Raw genomic sequence first — 20071 nt, 5'->3', positions numbered from 1 at the left:
GGCAGCCCACCAGGCTCCCCCGTCCCTAGGATTCTCCAGGCAAGAACAATGGAGTGGGTTGCCATTTCCTTCTCCAATGCATGAAAGTGAAAAGTGAAAGTGAAGTCGCTCAGTTGTGTCCGACTCCTAGCGACCCCATGGACTGCAGCCTACCAGGCTCCTCCGTCCATGGGATTTTCCAGGCAAGAGTACTGGAGTGGGCTGCCACTGCCTTCTCCACTAAAGGTAGGCAAATAAGAACCGTGAGGCCACTGAGTGCGTTTTGGCTGCTTCTGCTGCACTAGGCAGGTGAGAGAACCCTGGCTTTCCTATCGGGAGCCCTTCGGAACGGCTTAGTCCCTTCGCAGCTGCCACTAGCTGTCAGCCTCCCCGTGGATGTTGTCCACGTGCACTTTGAGGTAGTCGTTCCTTGTAAACTTCTTATGGCAAAACTGGCATTCTGCCAGCGGACGATTGGGATTATGAGTCATCTTGTGTCGGATCAGCATTTTCTTCAGGCTAAAAGCCAAGTCACAAACCTAGAAAACACCCAAAGATACCAGTCACATTACATTAAAAAATCTGAAAATACACAAATTCATCACTTACACAGGTAGCGGTCTAAGAATCTGCCAGGTAAAGAATCTCTTTTCCGGGTAAAGAATTTGCCTGCCAAGCAGGAGACATGGGTTTGCTCCCTGAGTTGAGAAGATCCCCTGAAGAAGGAAATGGCAACCCACTCCAGTACTCTTGCCTGGGAAATCTCAGAGACAGAGGAGCCCGGTGGGTTAGGCTTAGTTGGACACGACTTAGCGACTGAACGACAATAATCACTCACACAGTATACATTATGCAAACTCCTGTTATCCATATGTGCTGACAGGTGTAGCAACAAGAAAGTGCTCTTGAAATAAATGGAATTTAACACGCAAGGTCAGAAGTAAAGACAATTAAGTTCCAAGTGGTGTCTGCATTTATTATGTGTCTTCTGTGTACCAACATGCCTCCTTCCCCCACTTACTATATTTAAACATCCCTAGAGAAACAACTCCCTGGAAACAGTATTTTTCTTTTCATAATGGAGTATATTAATGATTTCATATTAAACCTCTTATTAAACAAAATGTCTTATGGTCTAGAGGGCATCTTTCTAGTACTTGGCATGAGAAGCACAAAATTTGTCTCAGTAGTGATTAATTTGGACCCATCTGTGAAGTAAAAGATTAACACTGCTTTAACCATCCTGACATACTCAGTATTCCAGTAAAAATACTTCATTTAATATGTTTGCTTCATGTAATCTCTGCCACATTGCCACCTAGCTCAACAGACATTAAACAGCTGAAAAATTGAAAATATTAAATTATCCCAGAAGATGTAAGCCATAATTATACAAAAGTAAAAATGAAATGGAAATCTTTTATAGTACCAAGTTTTCACTAAAAGTTTGGTGCTATTCACAAAAACTCCACCTTCTTGAATTCCTCAAAAGCACATGCATTGTAAAATAAGGCACACTTAAATAATGTGAAAATTCCACGAAAAACACAATGAAAACAATCGGAGAGGTAAAGGCCTGTAAAATACTGGAATGAAAGCTGAAATTCTGAATGAGGTGAAGCTTGTGAAAATACAAAAGCAAATAAAAATATTCACCTCTCTCTTTATGGAAGAAGGGGGATTTTATGTTGATAGCAACAAGAAATTCAGAAGGGCAAGACCCCATTGTGAAGGAGAGAGAGTAATCCAATAATGTATTCTGCATTATACAGAAGTAGCAGCCTAGGACGGTCTAAAGGAAGTAAGTTTAGAGTCTGCTGTGGGTTGAATGCTTGTGTCCCCTCAAAATTCCCAAGTTAAAGCCCTAATCCTCAAGGTGATGATTACGGAGGTGCAGGAACTGGGCGATCCTGAGGTGTAGATGAGCTCACGAGGATGGAGTCCTGTGATGGGATTCACACCCTCACAAGATCAGGAAGAGATACAGATTCTCTTCTCTGTCTCTCTGCCTGCACACGCCAAGGCCGTGTGAGGACACAATCAGGAAGACAGCCCCTCACTAAACCCACAACTACCCTGGCACCCTGACCTCAGACCCACGAAGGCAGAGAATCTTCGTATGTTCTATTCACTCATATATCCTAAGGGGCAGACAGTGCCTACAGCCTAAGCACTATGTATCTGTTGAATTAACTCACCGAGTTTCAAGCTGATTCTATCACTTACTAAGGAAGTTTTGATGAACAAGTTGTGCCTTTTAACTTCAGTTCTGTCAGCTATAAAGTGATCACAATGAACAGTACCTCCCAGAATTAAGGGTAAATGAGGTAACCTATGCAAATAGATGCTATATTGCAGACACTCAATAAACGTTAGTGCCTGTTTTCTTCTCTTTCATCTTCTCTGTCAAGAAGAATCAGCAGCAGGTTGGAAAGAAGAAACCACAGCAGTCACCATGTGTGATAGAGAGAACACAGCTACTATCAAGAGTAGCAGTTCCCTGTAATATACAGATGATTTTAAGGCAAATAGAATAATTTTCCAGAACAAACACAATGCTTCCAATCAAGCTTAGGAAAGGACACTTCTTCTTGTGAAATAAGTTTTACAGCCATAATTTAAAACAGAGTACATACCTTTAAACAGTCTCTGAGAAACAAAGCTGGGTAGTTTCATGTAGTAAAAATCAGGGGATAAAAAGGAAAAACTCAAGAATATGAAAGTGCATAAAATACAAGGACAATGATATAATACATAAGTTATAAGTGATATAAAATACTGAGTACCCTTTAAGACTGAAATTAGGGTAAAAAGGAAAACACAAACTCAAGCGATTTTCAAGAAATGCACTTATTAACTAACACACACACACATGCCCAAATGTGGTTTTAAAACAGGGAATAGAATATGCACAATTACAGAAAATAATGCTGATGGGAGTGTAATGGTACTGAGAAGCCCTTTCCCCAAAGCATCTTGGACAAACAGAGATTATTAGTATTTTCACAAGCCTTAAAAGAACCTCCTCTAGCTTTGTTGGTAGTGATGCTTTCTAAGGTCTACTCGACTTCACATTCCAGGATGTCTGGCTCTAGGTGAGTGATCACACCATTGTGATTATCTTGGTCATGAAGATCTTTTTTGTATAGTTCCTCTGTGTATTCTTGCCACCTCTTCTTAATATCTTCTGCTTCTGTTAGGTCCATACCATTTCTGTCCTTTATCGAGCCTATCTTTGCATGAAATATTTCCTTGGTGTCTCTAATTTTCTTGAAGAAGCCTCTTGATGAAAGTGAAAGAGGAGAGTGAAAAAGTTGGCTTAAAGCTCAACATTCAGAAAATGAAGATCATGGCATCTGGTCCCATCACTTCATGGGAAATAGATGGGGAAACAGTGGAAACAGTGTCAGACTTTATTTTGGGGGGCTCCAAAATCACTGCAGATGGTGACTGCAGCCATGAAATTAAAAGACGCTTACTCCTTGGAAGGAAAGTTATGACCAACCTAGATAGCATATTCTAAAGCAGAGACATTACTTTGCCGACTACGGTCTGTCTAGTCAAGGCTATGGTTTTTCCAGTTGTCATGTATGGATGTGAGAGTTGGACTGTGAAGAAAGCTGAGCGCTGAAGAATTGGTGCTTTTGAACTGTGGTGTTGGAGAAGACTCTTGAGAGTCCCTTGGACTGCAAGCAGATCCAATCAGTCCATTCTGAAGGAGATCAGCCCTGGCATTTCTTTGGAGGGAATGATGCTGAAGCTGAAACTCCAGTACTTTGGCCACCTCATGCGAAGAGTTGACTCACTGGAAAAGACTCTGATGCTGGGAAGGATTGGTGGTAGGAGGAGAAGGGGACGACAGACGATGATATGGCTGGATGACATCACTGACTTGATGGAAATGAGTCTGAGTGAACTCTGGGAGTTGGTGATGGACAGGGAGGCCTGGCGAGCTGCGATTCATGGGGTCGCAGAGTCGGACACGACTGAGCGACTGAACTGAACTGAACTGAACTAAAAGAACCAGGAGTGCTATCTGTATGAAGAGCTCTTAGTTCAAGATGTACAAATAAGATGTTCATCACGGAATTATTCACAGAAGTGGAGTATTACAAATGACTTACTTGCCCAAAGTTTAAGAGTATATTCATTTTTTATATAGCCAGATGAAGAAATACTTCTCAGCTGATTAAAAGAAATCGTACTTCAAAAAATACTTAAAGGCAAGGGAGAATGTAAAGGCAAGAAAACAGAATAACAGTAATGTACAATTTAATGTACAATACTGAAATAAAGATCATAACTATATCTATATAAATAAGTACTTGAAAATATCAAGAGACTGACATTAATATTAGTTGACATCAATTGAGAAATTTGATCATTTTATTTCTATCTTTATACCCGTCTGTATTTCCTAATTCTTCTGAAACAGAAAAGGAAACTTTTGTAATTAGAAACCAAATACTACTTTGGAATGGAAAAAGTACACTTGGTTAATTGAAGGATGCACATCCTAATGTTCCATCCATGCCTCAAGCCCACTCCCAACAGAATTCTGCCTTAGTAAGAGTTTTTAACTCTCTAAACTACTTTGATGCATCACCGACAACCTCTGCATGGCAGTAGGGACTCCTGAAACCTCATCCGGCATGAAGTTCCAGCATCGCATGGCACGCCTGGCCCTTTCCTTCTGCCTTTCATTTAGTTTCTGTGAGGACCTATTCTCCTTGTTTTCCTGCTATGTTTCTGGCCATTTCCCCCTCATCACAGTGTCTGTTCCTTAACCCACGTCTTCATTCACTAGCTGTTTTCTTCCCTGGTTATCTTCATCAGAGTCATGCTTTTTGTGACTGTTTATATGGAGCTCTCTTGCCAATATCTATCTCTGATTCAGTCTATTCTCCTTATCTGTACAGTGGAGGATTTAAATGCTTGTTGAATAAGACACTTCAAATTTACTAAGTCTTACACAGAACTGGAATCTGAAAAGTACAGCAAACTAGTGACTATAACAAAAAGCAGCAGACTCACAGAGAGAGAGGACAAACTAGAGGTTACCAGTGGAGAGCGAGGAGGAGGCTGGGGCAATCCAGGGCCAGGGGATTAACAGGTACAAACTACTAGGTATATATTACACTACAATATACAACACAGAAAGTACAGCAAATATTTTATAATAACTGTAAATGAAATATAACCTTTGAAATTGTGAATCGCTACACTGTACACTTATAACTTATCAACTATACTTTAACTAAAAAAAAAGACTGTCTCCCAAATCTAATTCTCTTAAAACAAAAAGTGCCACCTGTCTGAATCTGCTGGAGATCTGGCTCAGCCTCGATCTACGTCTCCCTGGTTCCCACCTCAGAGTCACCACCACGTCTTCCCCATACACATTTCTAGAAGACATGTAATTGTCTCCATCTCTGCTGCCACAGCCTGAGCGCAAACCATTACCTGCCGAGACCAGTGCTTCTCCAGCCAAAAGAAATCATTTCAGCAGGCACCACTTATCTATATTTGTCAATAAAATGTACCAAGTGTACTAAGCTGTAAGTTATACTATTAAAGACAAACTTTTAAAAGCATGTGAAAAAGATGAAGCAAAGTTTTGTGCTAATAATTATGACTTCATACTTTCATTAGGCAAAATCTAAGATATGATCTAGTATATTTAGACTCAAAGTCATCTTTAACAAAAGTATAGACAAATAAGTGTCACTTCTGGATAATTTCAATTTTTGGTTTACTTTTTTCCAGATATGATGGTGTCATTTTTTAATCTAAATTTACTGCTAACTAGTAATTTTAACTCTGCTGTCTTCTCTTTTGGTACTCTGTGCTTATATTATAAATATCATTTTCAATCTGTGGTTTCTGTATAGGACTCTTCTGTACTCTGTTTTAAAACAGATAACAGAATTCACATCTCTGCTTCATGGGCACACATAAATCACAAATCTGACAATGCACAGAAATGAACAAGTGACAACCTGCGTCACTGTGGAATTGCTGCTCTTACCTCAGAGTGTGCACATCACCTGAGACCACCTGGGAACCAGGGCACCAAGCCCTCTGTTCAGTGATAACAAGGCTTAAATCCGTTCCTATTTTTGTCATATATGATGCTGCTGCTGCTACTGCCAAGTCGCGTCAGTCGTGTCTGACTCTGTGAGATCCCATAGATGGGGGGGCCACTGTCTCTGGGATTCTCCAGGCAAGAACACTGGAGTGGGTTGCCATTTCCTTCTCCAATGCATGAAAGTGAAAAGCGAAAGTGAAGTCGCTCAGTCGTGCCCGACTCTTAGCAACCCCATGGACTGCAGCCTACCAGGCTCCTCCGTCTATGGGATTTTCCAGGCAAGAGTACTGGAGTGGGGTGCCAATGCCTTCTCCGTCATATATGATGAGCAGGGATCAAAGCTGTAATGTTTCCTTCCTGCTTCCCCATGGATGTCTCCTAGCCTCCTGGGATATGCAGCGCCTCACTCTGGAAATCAAAGTGCAGATTATTACAACAGCCAATGTCATTGTTTCTCAAACAGTGGTACAATTTTCCCTCCTCTCAGGAAAGTGTTCGGAATTAGGGGGGATGTGTAACCATCCTCAAGATTGGGGGTTACTGCCTGCATATTGTATAAGGGTAGAGAGGCAAATTCCCTGTGACTTGTGGACAATTTCACACTGTTGAAAGTGCCCAGGTTATAAATACTACCTGGATCCTTCTGCATGCATCCTTATCCCCTACTGTCCACGCTCCACCCAGCAGCTGGAGGAGTTGCAAAAGGACAAATATCATATTGTTACCTACAAACTGTTTCCTGGATCCTTCCTTACTTTGATGGAAACTCACTAAACTCTAGCCCAACCGCTCAGTTTTAGTGTAGGCTGGTGACGAACACCACACCTTCCGACCCCAGGACTTTCTCACTCCTCTTTTCCAGCTGCCTCCCATGTGTTCCTCAGGGTCTGTCCTCCACTAAATGCTCTCATAGTAGCTTTTACAGTTTCTTGGTAACACTTACCTTCAGTGTAATCAATAAATTGTGTGCTTTCTAATATCTCTTCTTACTAGTCTAAAGAACAGGAGGGCAAGAGTAGTCACTCCACTGATATTTATTAAAAGAAAAGAAAGGAGGAGGAAGTTAGATGATTGATACAATCCCTCTGAGCAATATAAGTAACTTAAAGGCTGTGGAATAATTCTGGAAAAACCTAAAAAGGTATCTTAAGAGATTATTTGCAAGTAAAGGAAACTCTAAACTGTTTTATAAGTCTAAATGAACAACTGGGATCATAAATAAGAAAGAATTAAAATGTGTTCCCTATTTTCTCTCCCCCTGGCTCCTTACTCTAAACCTGATGTCCAAAGGAACAACAGATACCAAATTCTTCAATGGCTCCCTGTTGAAATTAGATTCAAAACAAATTCCTTGCTGTGGCTAAAAGGCTCCCAGTCTGCTCTCCAACGGTACTGGCCCCTCTTTCTCTCTCACCGAGCTCTAGCTCCACCTGCTTCCTTACTTTCCCTAACAACCCTTCCTTTTCCCACTATCAGGCCTTGTTCTGTTCTGTTTGCCGACCCTAGAACGCTCTTTCCCCCATTGCTGATTCCATCTTTTAGGTTACTCACAGAATTCTTCCCTAACTACTCCTACATAGCACCCTCATTTCCCCTTTTCCCAGTCTTTATCATAAAATGCAATCAGACATTTATTCAGGTTGATTTAAGGCTATACTCCGCAAGAATGTGATTTCCATGAGAGCAGAGGACACTGCATCTTGTTCACTGTTTTACTTCACTATCTGGCACGGGGACTAGGTTTTGGCACTAACAGCTGCTTTCACTGTGTGCCAGGAACCACCTTTAGCAATTTCTAAACATCAGCTTGTTCAGTTCTCAAACCCTTTTAGATAGATACCAGTACTATTATCCTCAATTTACAGAAGGAAACTGACACGTACTTCCGTTTCAAGCAGGCTGCCCAAGGTCACAGAACTAGGAGGTGGTTTCTAGGGTTTAAATCCAGACACTCTGGGTTCAGAGTCTATACCACCTCCCCCAGGCCAGCTATTATTAAAGGTGCTCACTTCAAACAGAGATATGTGAGCCCCCTGTACTTTCTTCCATTTGCCTGGCTGACTCCATTTTTTTCAGAAATGAAAATCTCTTTGAGAAAAAAAAAGAAAGAGATTCTCAGACAGCTCGTCTCACCAGTGTGCTATGAGGGCTACAAAGAGGAACTCCACCTATACAGTCACCACGGGAGAGTTACGGCGTCGGCCAACCGGAGGACCAGAAAGGGAGCTGAGCAGGATGCTGAGTCATGATGATGGCTCAGAATTCAGGGTCCTGGAAGCTCCAACAGGACATGGGGGTGGGAACGATCCGACAGGGTGCTGAACGAGGGCCAGGACAGAAGATTAAATGTCAGCAGAGCAGTGATGTCATGGCTGTGAAACTGACTACCTACATGTTAAAAGCTATGTTTTCATGAACTTAAATGCAGTCATTAAGAGGCTTCAAACTGATGCTCTGTATAAATTGGTCAAACATAAGGATGATTATAGTCTTTTAAAAATATGGGAGAGCAGAAAGGACTTCCAACAGGGGTGCTTCCTTTTCTGTCTTTCCACCTGTGATACAACCCCCTCAACCTATGCCACCTTAGTATTAATTCATAGGCCCAAAAATGAGGAAAAAATTTTTATTCTTTCTCTAGGCTGAGGGTAAACTGATTTTGTCTTAAAAGTGAAACAATATGTTTAACAGAAAGTCCTTGGATACAGTATTAGACTTCTATACAGACATTTTCAGTTATCAAGTACTTACCACACAGTGTGTCTACTACTTCAGTAAGGAGCACAGTGACAAAGACCACTCTCTCCTGCCCTTGTGGAGTCCAGGGTGCTAAGGAGAAATGCTTGCAATGCCATGAACTTCATGTCGAGACAGACATGGAGGAGGGTGCGCTGAACTCTGCCCAGATGCACAGGGGTGACAGTGTCCTAAGGTGGAGAGTGACATTGCAGGGAGAGGAAAGAAAACACACACAGGTACAGAGGAGCAGGGAGCAAGGCTCAGGTGGGGAAGTGAAAACCATTCACTCAGGCTGACGCTATGAGACTGCCAGAGGCGTAACCTGAGAGAAGGAAGTTAGAAGGCTGGAGCCGAACCCCAGAGACCTTGGCAATCATAATAGAAGACTGGAAGGACGTACATTCTGCAAGTGGCGGGAACTGAAGAAGAGACCGATGCTAAGGTATAATTTAGTCGGCAAGCTTCAAGGTACACTGCTGGGGTCAGGGAGGCCAAATATTATTCCTCTCCAAGTCAGAAATGATTCGGACACAAACTAAGAGAGTGGTCATGAATTCGTTTGTTCATTCCTTGAAAAGACTCTCTGAATGCGTCTTACATGCTAGGCATTGTTCTAGGGCTGGAAACACAGCAGTAAACAAGAGAAACACTGTTGTCGTGGAACTTATAACAGGTGATAAATGATTTTAAAAACGTGTACTATTTCAGGGGAACGTGAGTACAGTGAAGGAGAAGGTGACTATGGGTTGAGGGTTAAGAAAGTACTGGGAGTGAGAGAGACAGAAGCCTGAGCCGAGAACTGAAAGCAGCACCGGGAGCCTCAACTGCTTCCTAGAAAGGAGCTTCCCAGGTGGCACTAGTGGTAAGAACCCACCTGCCAATGTAGTAGACATAAGAGATGCAGGCTCAATCCCTGGGTTGAAAAGATCCCCTGGAGGAGGGCATGGCAACCTCCTCCAATATTCTTGCCTGGGAAATCCCATGGACACAGGAGCCTGGCGAGCTACAGTCCATGGGGTTGCAAAGAGCTGGACACAGCATTTCTGGATGGTAGTGAAATCACAGAGAATACATATAAACTGTGGATCCCTGTGCCATTCTGACTATAGAGTCTCAACTAGATGATGCTACTGGTTATAGCTCAGGGGAAAAAGCGATGAGACATGAGGCTCAGACCATTGGTTTGGGCTATTTGAAGATGTGGTTCTCAGAGAGAGTTCAGCAGTTGAAGGAAACATGTTCAGAGAGAGGAGACATGCTGTATAGGCAATTCACAGTATTTGCCTAGAGTCCAAAAGAGAGATCAAGACAGGAGAAAAAAGAATTTGGAAGTCATGTACCATATGTGTAGTCGTAAAGACATTTAAATTTCAATAGGTATCGCATGAGGGAGCTGCACTGCATGGAATGACTGGGCCTAAGGGGTTAGGGTAGTTTGATGAGTGAAGTGGCCTACTGAAGCACAACTGTGCTATCTCCAGAACTGAGATAGAGGCGTGTCAGTTTCTTCTTTATAGTTTTACTCAGTGCCACTCAAATGCCATACACATATACATATGCATGTATATATACATACACACATGTATGTAGCAGAAATATGCATATATAGACATATACATGGCAGTGGGACCAGAAGCAGAAAAGGGCATTCCAGGCATAAGGAATAGTGTATGCAAGCTACCTGGAACAAGAGACAGAGATGTGAAGCAATAGTGCTGCTCAGGAAACTGTAAGGATCACTGCAAAGAAACTGCGGCATACTGACAGATAAGGGATTATTAAGATACAAAACAGCAAGAACTGACAAAGACCACAGTAACTTTGCGGTCAAGTAGGAAGGTGGATTTTACCTTACAGGTTGTGAGAAGTCATCACAGAGAAGCGTGATCGAGTTTATATTGAGGAAGTCACACTGTGAAATTAATACCAAACCCAAAGAAACACAAGGGATTGGTTATAAGTGTGTGTTAGTCGCTCAGTCGTGTCTGATTCTTGGCTCGTCAGGCTCCTCTGTCCGTGGAATTCTTCAGGCAAGAATACTGGAGTGGGTAGCCATTCCCGTCTCCAGGGGACCTTCCTGACTCAGGGATTGAGCCCCGGTCCCTTGCATTGCAGACAGATTCTTTACCATCTGCGCCACCAGGAAAACCCATTGATTATAAGAGAACACTATGATCTGCATGCCAACAAGCTAGATAACCTAGTCAGCATGGACAAATTCCTAGAAATACACAAATACTAAAACTGACTCAACAAGAAATAGAAAAATTCAGGATACCTGTAACAAGTAAAAAGACCAAATCAAAAATCCTCTCAACAAAGAAAAGTCTAGGACCCAGTAGTTTCACTGATGTATTCTACCAAGCATTGAAAGAAGAATTAACACCAATTCTCTCACACTCTTCCAAAAAATAGAAGAGGAGGGAACACCTGCTACTCAGTCTGTGAGGTCAGCATGACCTTGATATCACTGCCGAAGATATTACAATGAAAGAAAACTATGAGAATATGTGAAAAAAATCTTCAAATGAACAATCAGAAAACAAGATGAAACAAAAAAAAACCCTAACAAGCTGAATCCAAAATCATAGTAAGAGGGTTATAAGCTATGACAAGGGGCTTCCCAGGCAGCTCAGTGGTAAAGAATCTGCCTGCCAGTGCAGGAGACGCAGGTTCAATCCTTGGGTGGGGAAGATCCCCTGGAGGAGGGCATGGCAACCCACTGCAGTATTCTGGTGTGGAAAATTCCATGGACAGAGGAGCCTAGTGGGCGAAAATCCGAGGGGTCACAAAGAGTCAGACACGACTGAACACGCACACACACAAAGCTACGACAAAGCAGTGTTTATCTCAGGACCGTAATGGTAGTTCAGCATTAAAAAAAAAAGAAAAAAAAATCAAACAATGTAATATACCACATTAACAGGACAAAACGAAAAGAAAATGATGTCAAGTGATTCAGAAAAGTATTTGACAAGATTCAAAATCCTGTTTTGATATTCAGGAAACTAGAAGAGAACTTTTTCAACATAATAAAGGAACTTATTTTTTAAATGCGTAATTAACATCACATTCAATAGTAAAAGACTGAAAAAATGCAACAAACAATGGACCTCTACCGCACACCATACACAAAAAGTTAACTCGATATGGATTTACATTATCTAAACCTTAGAGGTAAAATTAGAAAACTCTTAGGAAAAAACATAAAGGTAAATCTTTATGACCTTGAGTTTGGCAGTATATTCTCAAATAGGAACAAAAATGCATAGTTACAAACAGAAAAAATGGATAAATTAAACATCAAAACTGAAAAGTTTTATGTATCAAAGAACATAAAGAATGTGAAAAAAGGACATATATTTAATAAAATGAAAGAAAATATTTGCAATCATATCTGATAAGGGTCTAGTATCTAGTGTCTCACACTCAGCAACAAAGAGACAAGCAACATAGTTTTAAAATGGGCAAAGGACTTGAACAGACATTTTTCCAGAGAACATCAAAAACCAAGTACATACATTTGCTGAAAGGATATTCAACATCATTAATCCCTTGGGAAATGTAAATCACCACAACGATACACCAGTTCACATCTACTAAGATGAATATAATTTTATAAAAGAGAAAATATTAAGTGTTGACAAGAATGATGAGAAACTGGAATCCTCATGTATTCCTGGTGGGAATATAAAATGGTGCAGCTACTGTGAAAAGCAGTATGGCATTTCCTCAAAAACTCAAACCCAGAATCACCATATGGACACAGCAATTCCATTTCTAGGTACTTAACAAAAATAACTGAAAACAGGTAATTAAAACATGTATAAACGCCTTTGTTTCTGCAGTAGGCACAATAGCCAGAAAGTAAAAACAACCCAAACATTCATCAGCTGACACAGATAAACAAATCGTGACATATACATAAATGGAATATCATTCAGCCATAAAAGGTAATGTACTAAATAAGCTACAATGTAGATTATCCTTGAGAACACTGTGTTAAGTGAGATCAGTCAGTCATAAAAGGTCACATATTATATGATTCACTTATAGTAAAAATATAAAATATAGGTAGATATATAGAGAAGAGCAGAGTGGCGCGTGCCAGGGTCTGGGGAGAGTGAGGGTCTGGGGAGAGTGTGGAACTTTATTTGGAGATGGTAAAATGTTTTCGAACAAAGGGGATGGCTGCACATTACTGTCAATGTACTAAGTGCCACTAAATGGTGCACTTTAAAATGGTTAATTTTATGTTAATTTCATTTTGATTTTTTAAAAAATCGTCTTGGTTGGGGTGGAGAACACATACATTGAAGGTTGGATGTAATAAGAAGCAGTGAGGTGAGGGTCTAGGCTACGCACTGCTATTGGGAACCAAAACAGAGGAGGCAACGGATTTGAGAACGGTTAATACTTAGGAAGGAGCTGGATGGCAGTGGGGTGAGAAAGGATGACTTCTATCTCGAATAAGTAGGTTAAGAGGACAAGACTGAACAGCCAGCCAGTTCTCTGAGCAGGCTGAATTTCAGGGAAGTTTTGGAGGCATTAAACTTGCATCTTTCCTCAGTAAACCAGTCCAGACGGCAGATAAGGCCCAGAGAGATGAACATCTGATAGAAGTAAATGGGATAGAAGTAGATGGAAAACATCATGCTTGTAAGATAATTTTTTAAAAAAATAACACCATGGTCCAGTAAGTAGTAGATTAAGGAAGTAGTCTACAAAGATATTCAGCATAAATAAAAGTCAGGTAGTGTGATGGTAGAAAGATGTCATTATACAGTTAATATTTCATTTCTCGTATCACTTGTGTAGTTGTGTAACTAAATGATCCAAATAAGTTTTGTTTTTATGAAAATGATTCCAGTGAAAGCACCGATGGATTGAATACTCAATCCATTAAGCTGTTAAACTGACTGTACCCCCTGTTCCGGATAGAGCTCTCCATGTGTGCATTTCGTTTTCCACCAATAGTCCTCTCCTTAACAGAAGTTCACTGTTGATAAATGTACTTTTTGTGAGCAGTCCTTTGGGAGTACACTGCTGCCTTAACCTTACCACCAGAGCTTCATGGAAAGACAAGAAAAGCAGTGTATATGTCTGTGATTTCCATTCATACAGACTGCTTACCCCACCCTTTACTCTGCAGAGTATGCCAAGGGGACGAGTCCTCCAGTCTCCCTTGACACTGAAAGGTAACTGTGAACTGGGCAACATCACACATCACAACTTCAAAGTTTCTTTTTACACTAAACTACAACAATACTTTGTTTTCACTATTTCTGTATTAGAAATAAGTTTTCCCTAACACCACTGTCAACTTTCTGTCAACTGTCAATCTTACAGAAGAAAATGGTGACACTGTTCATCGATAAACCATTTTTCTCTAAATTAATCAATGATCCAATTCATTTTACTGACAAGGGTAGTATTTCTGTCCTTTCATTAATAATGTGAACAACTACGTTGATAATTTCATTTCACTTCAAATGTCATAAGCAGAAAATCTAAGCAATCAGCAGTGACACTTTTTAAAGCAGTTTATACTTGTTTTAGAAATTCATTGTTTGGCTTTAACAAAATAAATAAAAATATCTATAACCAGTTAAATCTCTGGTTAACTATAATCAACCTATCAAAAGACTTGGCCAGACACATGAAACCTGTCTTAGTCATCATGCATTTATGCCTTAGAATAACAACTCAATTGCATTAAAACAGGGTACAAGTATGTCTTAAAGAAAATCGAAGTTCATGGGCTGCCAGAAAACTAGGGTAAAAAAACATGCTACAATGTGGTTACACAGACTATGCAATCAAAAGGAATAAGGAGAACAAGACATTAATAGACAGACTAGCACTGTAAAGTGTGTACACACACACACACTCACTCACTCACACGTGCACGAAAGGACGCATGGATACATCCCCACGTATGTATCTCCTGTCTCTGGAGGTTACAGGAGGACGACAGGAAGCAGGGAAGCACACTCACGTCGCACTGGAAAGGCTTCTCCCCGGTATGCGTCCTCGTGTGCTCGTCCAGGCCGCGCTTCTGGCTGAAGGCCTTGCCGCACTCTGAGCACTTGTACGGCTTCTCCTGCAGTCAGGGAAGAGGCCAGGAATGCGAGTGAGTGCAGGGCCATCCTCAGGAAGGGGTACATCGGAGCACATTTTAGCTAGTTCTGCAAGATGCAACAGCACACTCACAGGTGCCATTAATTCTTATAAATCTGCAGCGGAAAACAGGAGTACACAAAACCTGTTGGGCAGCCTTAAGACTACCACGTGGTTCATAGCTCCAGCATCGGAGTCACTACCTTCCTTTCCATTCAGTCCTGACAGTCCAAAGAGAGATTATGCAGGATTGCTGTGACCTAACCACTTGCTAGACTGAACTCTGAGGTTTTCTTTCCATCTTGGAGAGCCTGCTAAAAGGGCATCGTCGAAACAAACAGTTTGGGACCCCTGGCTTACATGCTGCAAACTGTTCACTCTCAAAGGGATTCCTGGAAATGAAAGCCCAGAGCAAAGTTTAACAAATTTTAAGGGTAAGTTTAAGACCTTAGAACTAGACTGTGACTTTAAGAATTTTCATATTGTCCACTATTTTTTTCCTAGGAAGGATGTTCTTTTAAAAAATCTAAATTACTTTTAAAAATGAGGCATTATTTACAGCTGATCATAGACTCTTTTTTTTAAAAATTTATTTATTTATTTTTTTAATTGATCATAGACTCTTAAGGAAAAGAGTATCTCCAAAGAACAAGGAAAAAAAATACCCAAATTCCTTAGCCATCTTGATACCAGAAACTTAAGTCATCATCTTTTAAGCTTGAAATAAATTGCAAAATAAATTAATTCACATTGTTTCATTAAAACAGCTGGCCAGTTACTAAATAGAGCATTGATAAAAAGATTTGTTTAAAACTGCAATAAGATTTTTTTTCAAATATAGCTTAAAATATTGCTATAGATGCTTTTTGAATTGAGATACTATGTATATAGTTTTAAATATCATGTTTCTATGTATATTTTCCCCTTAGTATTTAAAAGACTATTATAAAAATATTCAGACCTACAAAACAGTATGTAAATAATCACATATGTACATCCACCAGCTAGCTTAAGAAATGGAATATTTTTATGAACACATGTACCTCCTATTTATTCATTCTTAATGAATATAGTGGAGAAGGAAATGGCAACCCACTCCAGTACTCTTGCCTGGAAAATCCCATGGATGGAGGAGCCTGGTAGGCTACAGTCCATGGGGTCGCAAAGAGTTGGACACGATTGAGTGACTACACTTTCACTTTTCACTTTTATGCACTGGAGAAGGAAATGGCAACCAACTCCAGTGTTCTTGCCTGGAGAATCCCAGGGACAGAGGAGCCTGGTGGGCTGCCATCTACGAGGTCGCACAGAGTCGGACACGACTGAAGTGACTTAGCAGCAACGAGTATAGTATTACATTCGATGGCAACACCACAATTTGCTTATGTACATTCTGCTGCAATGGATATTCAAGTTTTCACCAATTTTTCATTCTTATAAACAATGTTATTCTGAACATTCTTACAAGTGTATACTTGAACACAGATGAGCAATCATAATTTCCTACAGTATGTATATCCAGAGGCGGGACTGCACCTTCAGCATTCCCAGAAAAGGGAATGGCCAAGTAGCTCTACAAAACAAATAACCGTTTTAGGGAATCATCTGGCGGTCCGGTGGTTAAGACTCTGTGCTCCCAGTGGGGGCGCACAGGTTTGATCCCTGGTCAAGGAATTAAGATCCTACGTGTGGCAACAATGAGCCTGTGCATGGCAACAAAGATTCCATGTGCCACAAGTAAGACCCGGAGCAGCCAAATAAACATATATTTTTAAAGAAAGATGCATCATTTTAAAAACAACTTTACACTTCAATATCTAGTATATTCTTAGAATTCTATTGCTGTAGTTAAAATTTTTGAAACTCATGTACACAATGATGATATATAAATTTAAAACTATGACACTCCTGGGAAATAGGACCTTTTATCATTTGAAAGTTACTTTCTTTATCTATATCATCCTTTTCACCTTAAAATAGTTTGTTAATAATATAGCTAAAAAAGCTTTTTAAAATTAGTATTTTGTGAGGGTTGGGAGACTTGTTGAAATGTTGGTCGAAGGTACAAATTTGGAGTTAGAAGGTAAGTTTGGAGACTCAATGCACAGCAATGTGAATACAGTCAACCGTACTGTAGTATATACTGCAAAGCTGATAAAAGACTAGAGCCTAAATGTTCTTACAACAGAAATGATAATTATATGACATGATGGAGGTTTTAGCTAACGCTATGATGTAATCATACTGCAATAAACAAACATACCAAATCAACGTTGCACACCTTTAACAGTGTTATATGTCAACTATATCTCACTTTAAAAATAGAGGAAATAGTATTTGCCTAGTTATTTCCATCTGTTTTACTTTCAAACAGTCTATATCTTAGGTACGATGAGCATCTGTTATAAATACCATACAACTGAAAAATTTTAATCTAAACTTATGTCACTTTTCCAAGTTAGTGAGTTTTGCTTTTTATTACTTTTTATTATTGTTTAAATTTTATATGTGAGAATATATCACCATTATAATAAAATACAACAGGATATTTATTTAATATTTATCATTATTAATAATATATTTAAATAGTTTCTAACATTTTATTTTGTGCTTTGCTTTTATCTGCTGTTTCCTGAGATTTTCTCCCTTATATTTTCTTACATGTTTTGGGTTGATCCCGTGCTATTGTAGAACTTACAAACTCATCACTACGCTTTTCGTGGTTATCCTTAAAATTTTTTTTTTTACTGTCAGTGAAGTGGCTCAGTCATATCCGACTCTTTGCAACACCATGGACTGTAGCCTATCAGGCTCCTCAGTTCATGGAATTTTCCAGGCAAGAGTACTGGAGTGGGTTGCCATTTCCTTCTACACGGGATCTTCCCAACCGAGGGATTGAACCCGGGTCTCTCGCATGGTGGGCAGATGCTTTACTGTCTGAGCTACCACGGAAGCTCTACTATGTATGTTTAACATAATCTAAAGTTCATATGTTTTCCCATGTACTAATTAGTATGCCGTGTATAGAATGCCTTTTCATGTTATGTGTTCAGTTCAGTTGCTCAGTTGTGTCTGACTCTTTGCGACCCCATGAATCACAGCACGCCAGGCCTCCCTGTCCATCACCAACTCCCGGAGTTCACTCAAACTCATGTCCATCGAGTCAGTGATGCCATCCAACCATCTCATCCTCTGTCATCCCCTTCTCCTCCTGCCCCCAATCCCTCCCAACATCAGGGTCTTTTCCATTGAGTCAACTCTTCAAAGGAGGTGGCCAAAGTACTGGAGTTTCAGCTTTAGAATCAGTCCTTCTAATGAACACCCAGGGCTGATCTCCTTTAGAATGGACTGGTTGGATCTCCTTGCAGTCCAAGGGACTCTTAAGAGTCTTCCCCAACACCACAGTTCAAAAGCATCAATTCTTCAACACTCAGCTTTCTTTATAGTTCAACTCTCACATCCATACATGAGTACTAGAAAAACCATAGCCTTGACTAGATGGACTTTTGTTGGCAAAGTAATGTCTCTGCTTTTTAATATACTGTTTAGGTTGGTCATAATTTTCCTTACAAGGAATAAGTATCTTTTAATTTCAGGGCTGCAGTCACCATCTGCAGTGATTTTGGAGCCCCCAAATAAAGTCAGCCACTGTTTCCAGTGTTTCCCCCTCTATTTGCCATGAAGGAGCTGGTCATGGACAGGGAGGCCTGGTGTGCTGCAATTCTTGGGGTTTCAAAGAGTTGGACATGATTGAGTGACTGAACTGAACTGAACTGAATGGACTGGCTGCCATGATCTTACTTTTCTGAATGTTGAGTTTTAAGCAAACTTTTCACTCTCCTCTTTCACTTTCATCAAGAGGCTTTTCAGTTCCTCTTCACTTTCTGCCATAAGGGTGGTGTCATCTGCATATCTGAGGTTACTGATATTTCTCCCAGCAATCTTGATTCCAGCTTGTGCTTCTTCCAGCCCAGCGTTTCTCATGATGTACTCTGCATATAAGTTAAATAAGCAGGGTGACAATATACAGCCTTGACGTACTCGTTTTCCTATTTGGAACCAGTCTGTTGTTCCATGTCCAGTTCTAACTGTTGCTTCCTGACCTGCATACAGTTTTCTCAAGAGGCAGGTCAGGTGGTCTGGTATTCCCATCTCTTTCAGAATGTTCCACAGTTTGTTGTGATCCACACAGTCAAAGGCTTTGGCATAGTCAATAAAGCAGAAGTAGACGTTTTTCTGGAACTCTCCTGCTTTTTTGATGATCCAGTGAATACTGGTAATGTGATCTCTGGTTCCTCTGCCTTTTCTAAATCCAGCTTGAATATCTGGAAATTCACGGTTCACGTATTGTTGAAGCCTGGTTTGGAGAAATTTGAGCATTATTTTACCAGAGTGTGAGATGAGTGCAATTGTGGGGTAGTTTGAGCATTCTTTGGCATTGCCTTTCTTTGGGATTGGAATAAAAACTGACCTTTTCCAGTTCTGTGGGCTACTGCTGAGTTTTCCAGATTTGTTGGCAAAATGAGTGCAGCATTTTCACATCATAATCTTTCAGGATTTGAAATTGCTCAACTGGAATTCTATCACCACCACTAGCTTTGTTTGTAGTGATGCTTCCTAAGGCCCACTTGACTTCCCATTCCAGAATGTCTGGCTCTAGGTGAGTGATCACACCATCGTGATGATCTGGCTTGTGAAGATCTACACACTAAAAATTTCTTTACTTTTCCTGTGTTCTTATGTATTTGAATTTCCAAGGATCAGCTGAGAGTAAATTGTGATTTTGACTGAAAATGGCTTTGTTTCCCATTTTTGTTGAATGAAAGCCTATAAACTCAATTAGGTCTTTTTATTTCTCATTTTTCTTAACCTGTCTTAGCCATTTCCATCTCTTTGTATTGCTGCTGCTGCTGCTAAGTCACTTCAGTCGTGTCCGACTCTGTGAGACCCCATAGACGGCAGCCCACCAGGCTCCTCTGTCCCTGGGATTCTCCAGGCAAGAACACTGGAGTGGGTTGCCATTTCCTTCTCCAATGCAGGAAAGTGAAAAGTGAAAGGGAAGTTGCTCAGTCATGTCCGACCCTTAGCATGGACTGCAGCCCACCAGGCTCCTCCATCCATGGGATTTTCCAGGCAAGAGTACTG

The 20071-nt window shown here is 40.5% G+C and overlaps 1 protein-coding gene across 1 annotated transcript in view; it reads right to left on the bottom strand.

The window, feature by feature from the left end:
• Nucleotides 1-353: 353 nt before the first annotated feature.
• PRDM5 (PR/SET domain 5) overlaps nt 354-20071 on the bottom strand; it is a 260338-nt gene continuing 240620 nt past the window's right edge. The window contains exons 15-16 of the mRNA XM_052642308.1: nt 14805-14909; nt 354-518 (exon numbers count right to left, since the gene is read on the bottom strand). Coding sequence (XP_052498268.1) covers nt 354-518; nt 14805-14909 — 270 coding nt within the window. The remainder of the gene's footprint in view (nt 519-14804; nt 14910-20071) is intronic.

This window comes from Budorcas taxicolor, chromosome 6 (genome assembly GCF_023091745.1).
Source record: "Budorcas taxicolor isolate Tak-1 chromosome 6, Takin1.1, whole genome shotgun sequence".
NCBI lineage: Eukaryota > Metazoa > Chordata > Mammalia > Artiodactyla > Bovidae > Budorcas > Budorcas taxicolor.
This window is presented reverse-complemented; position numbering and strand designations above follow the sequence as displayed.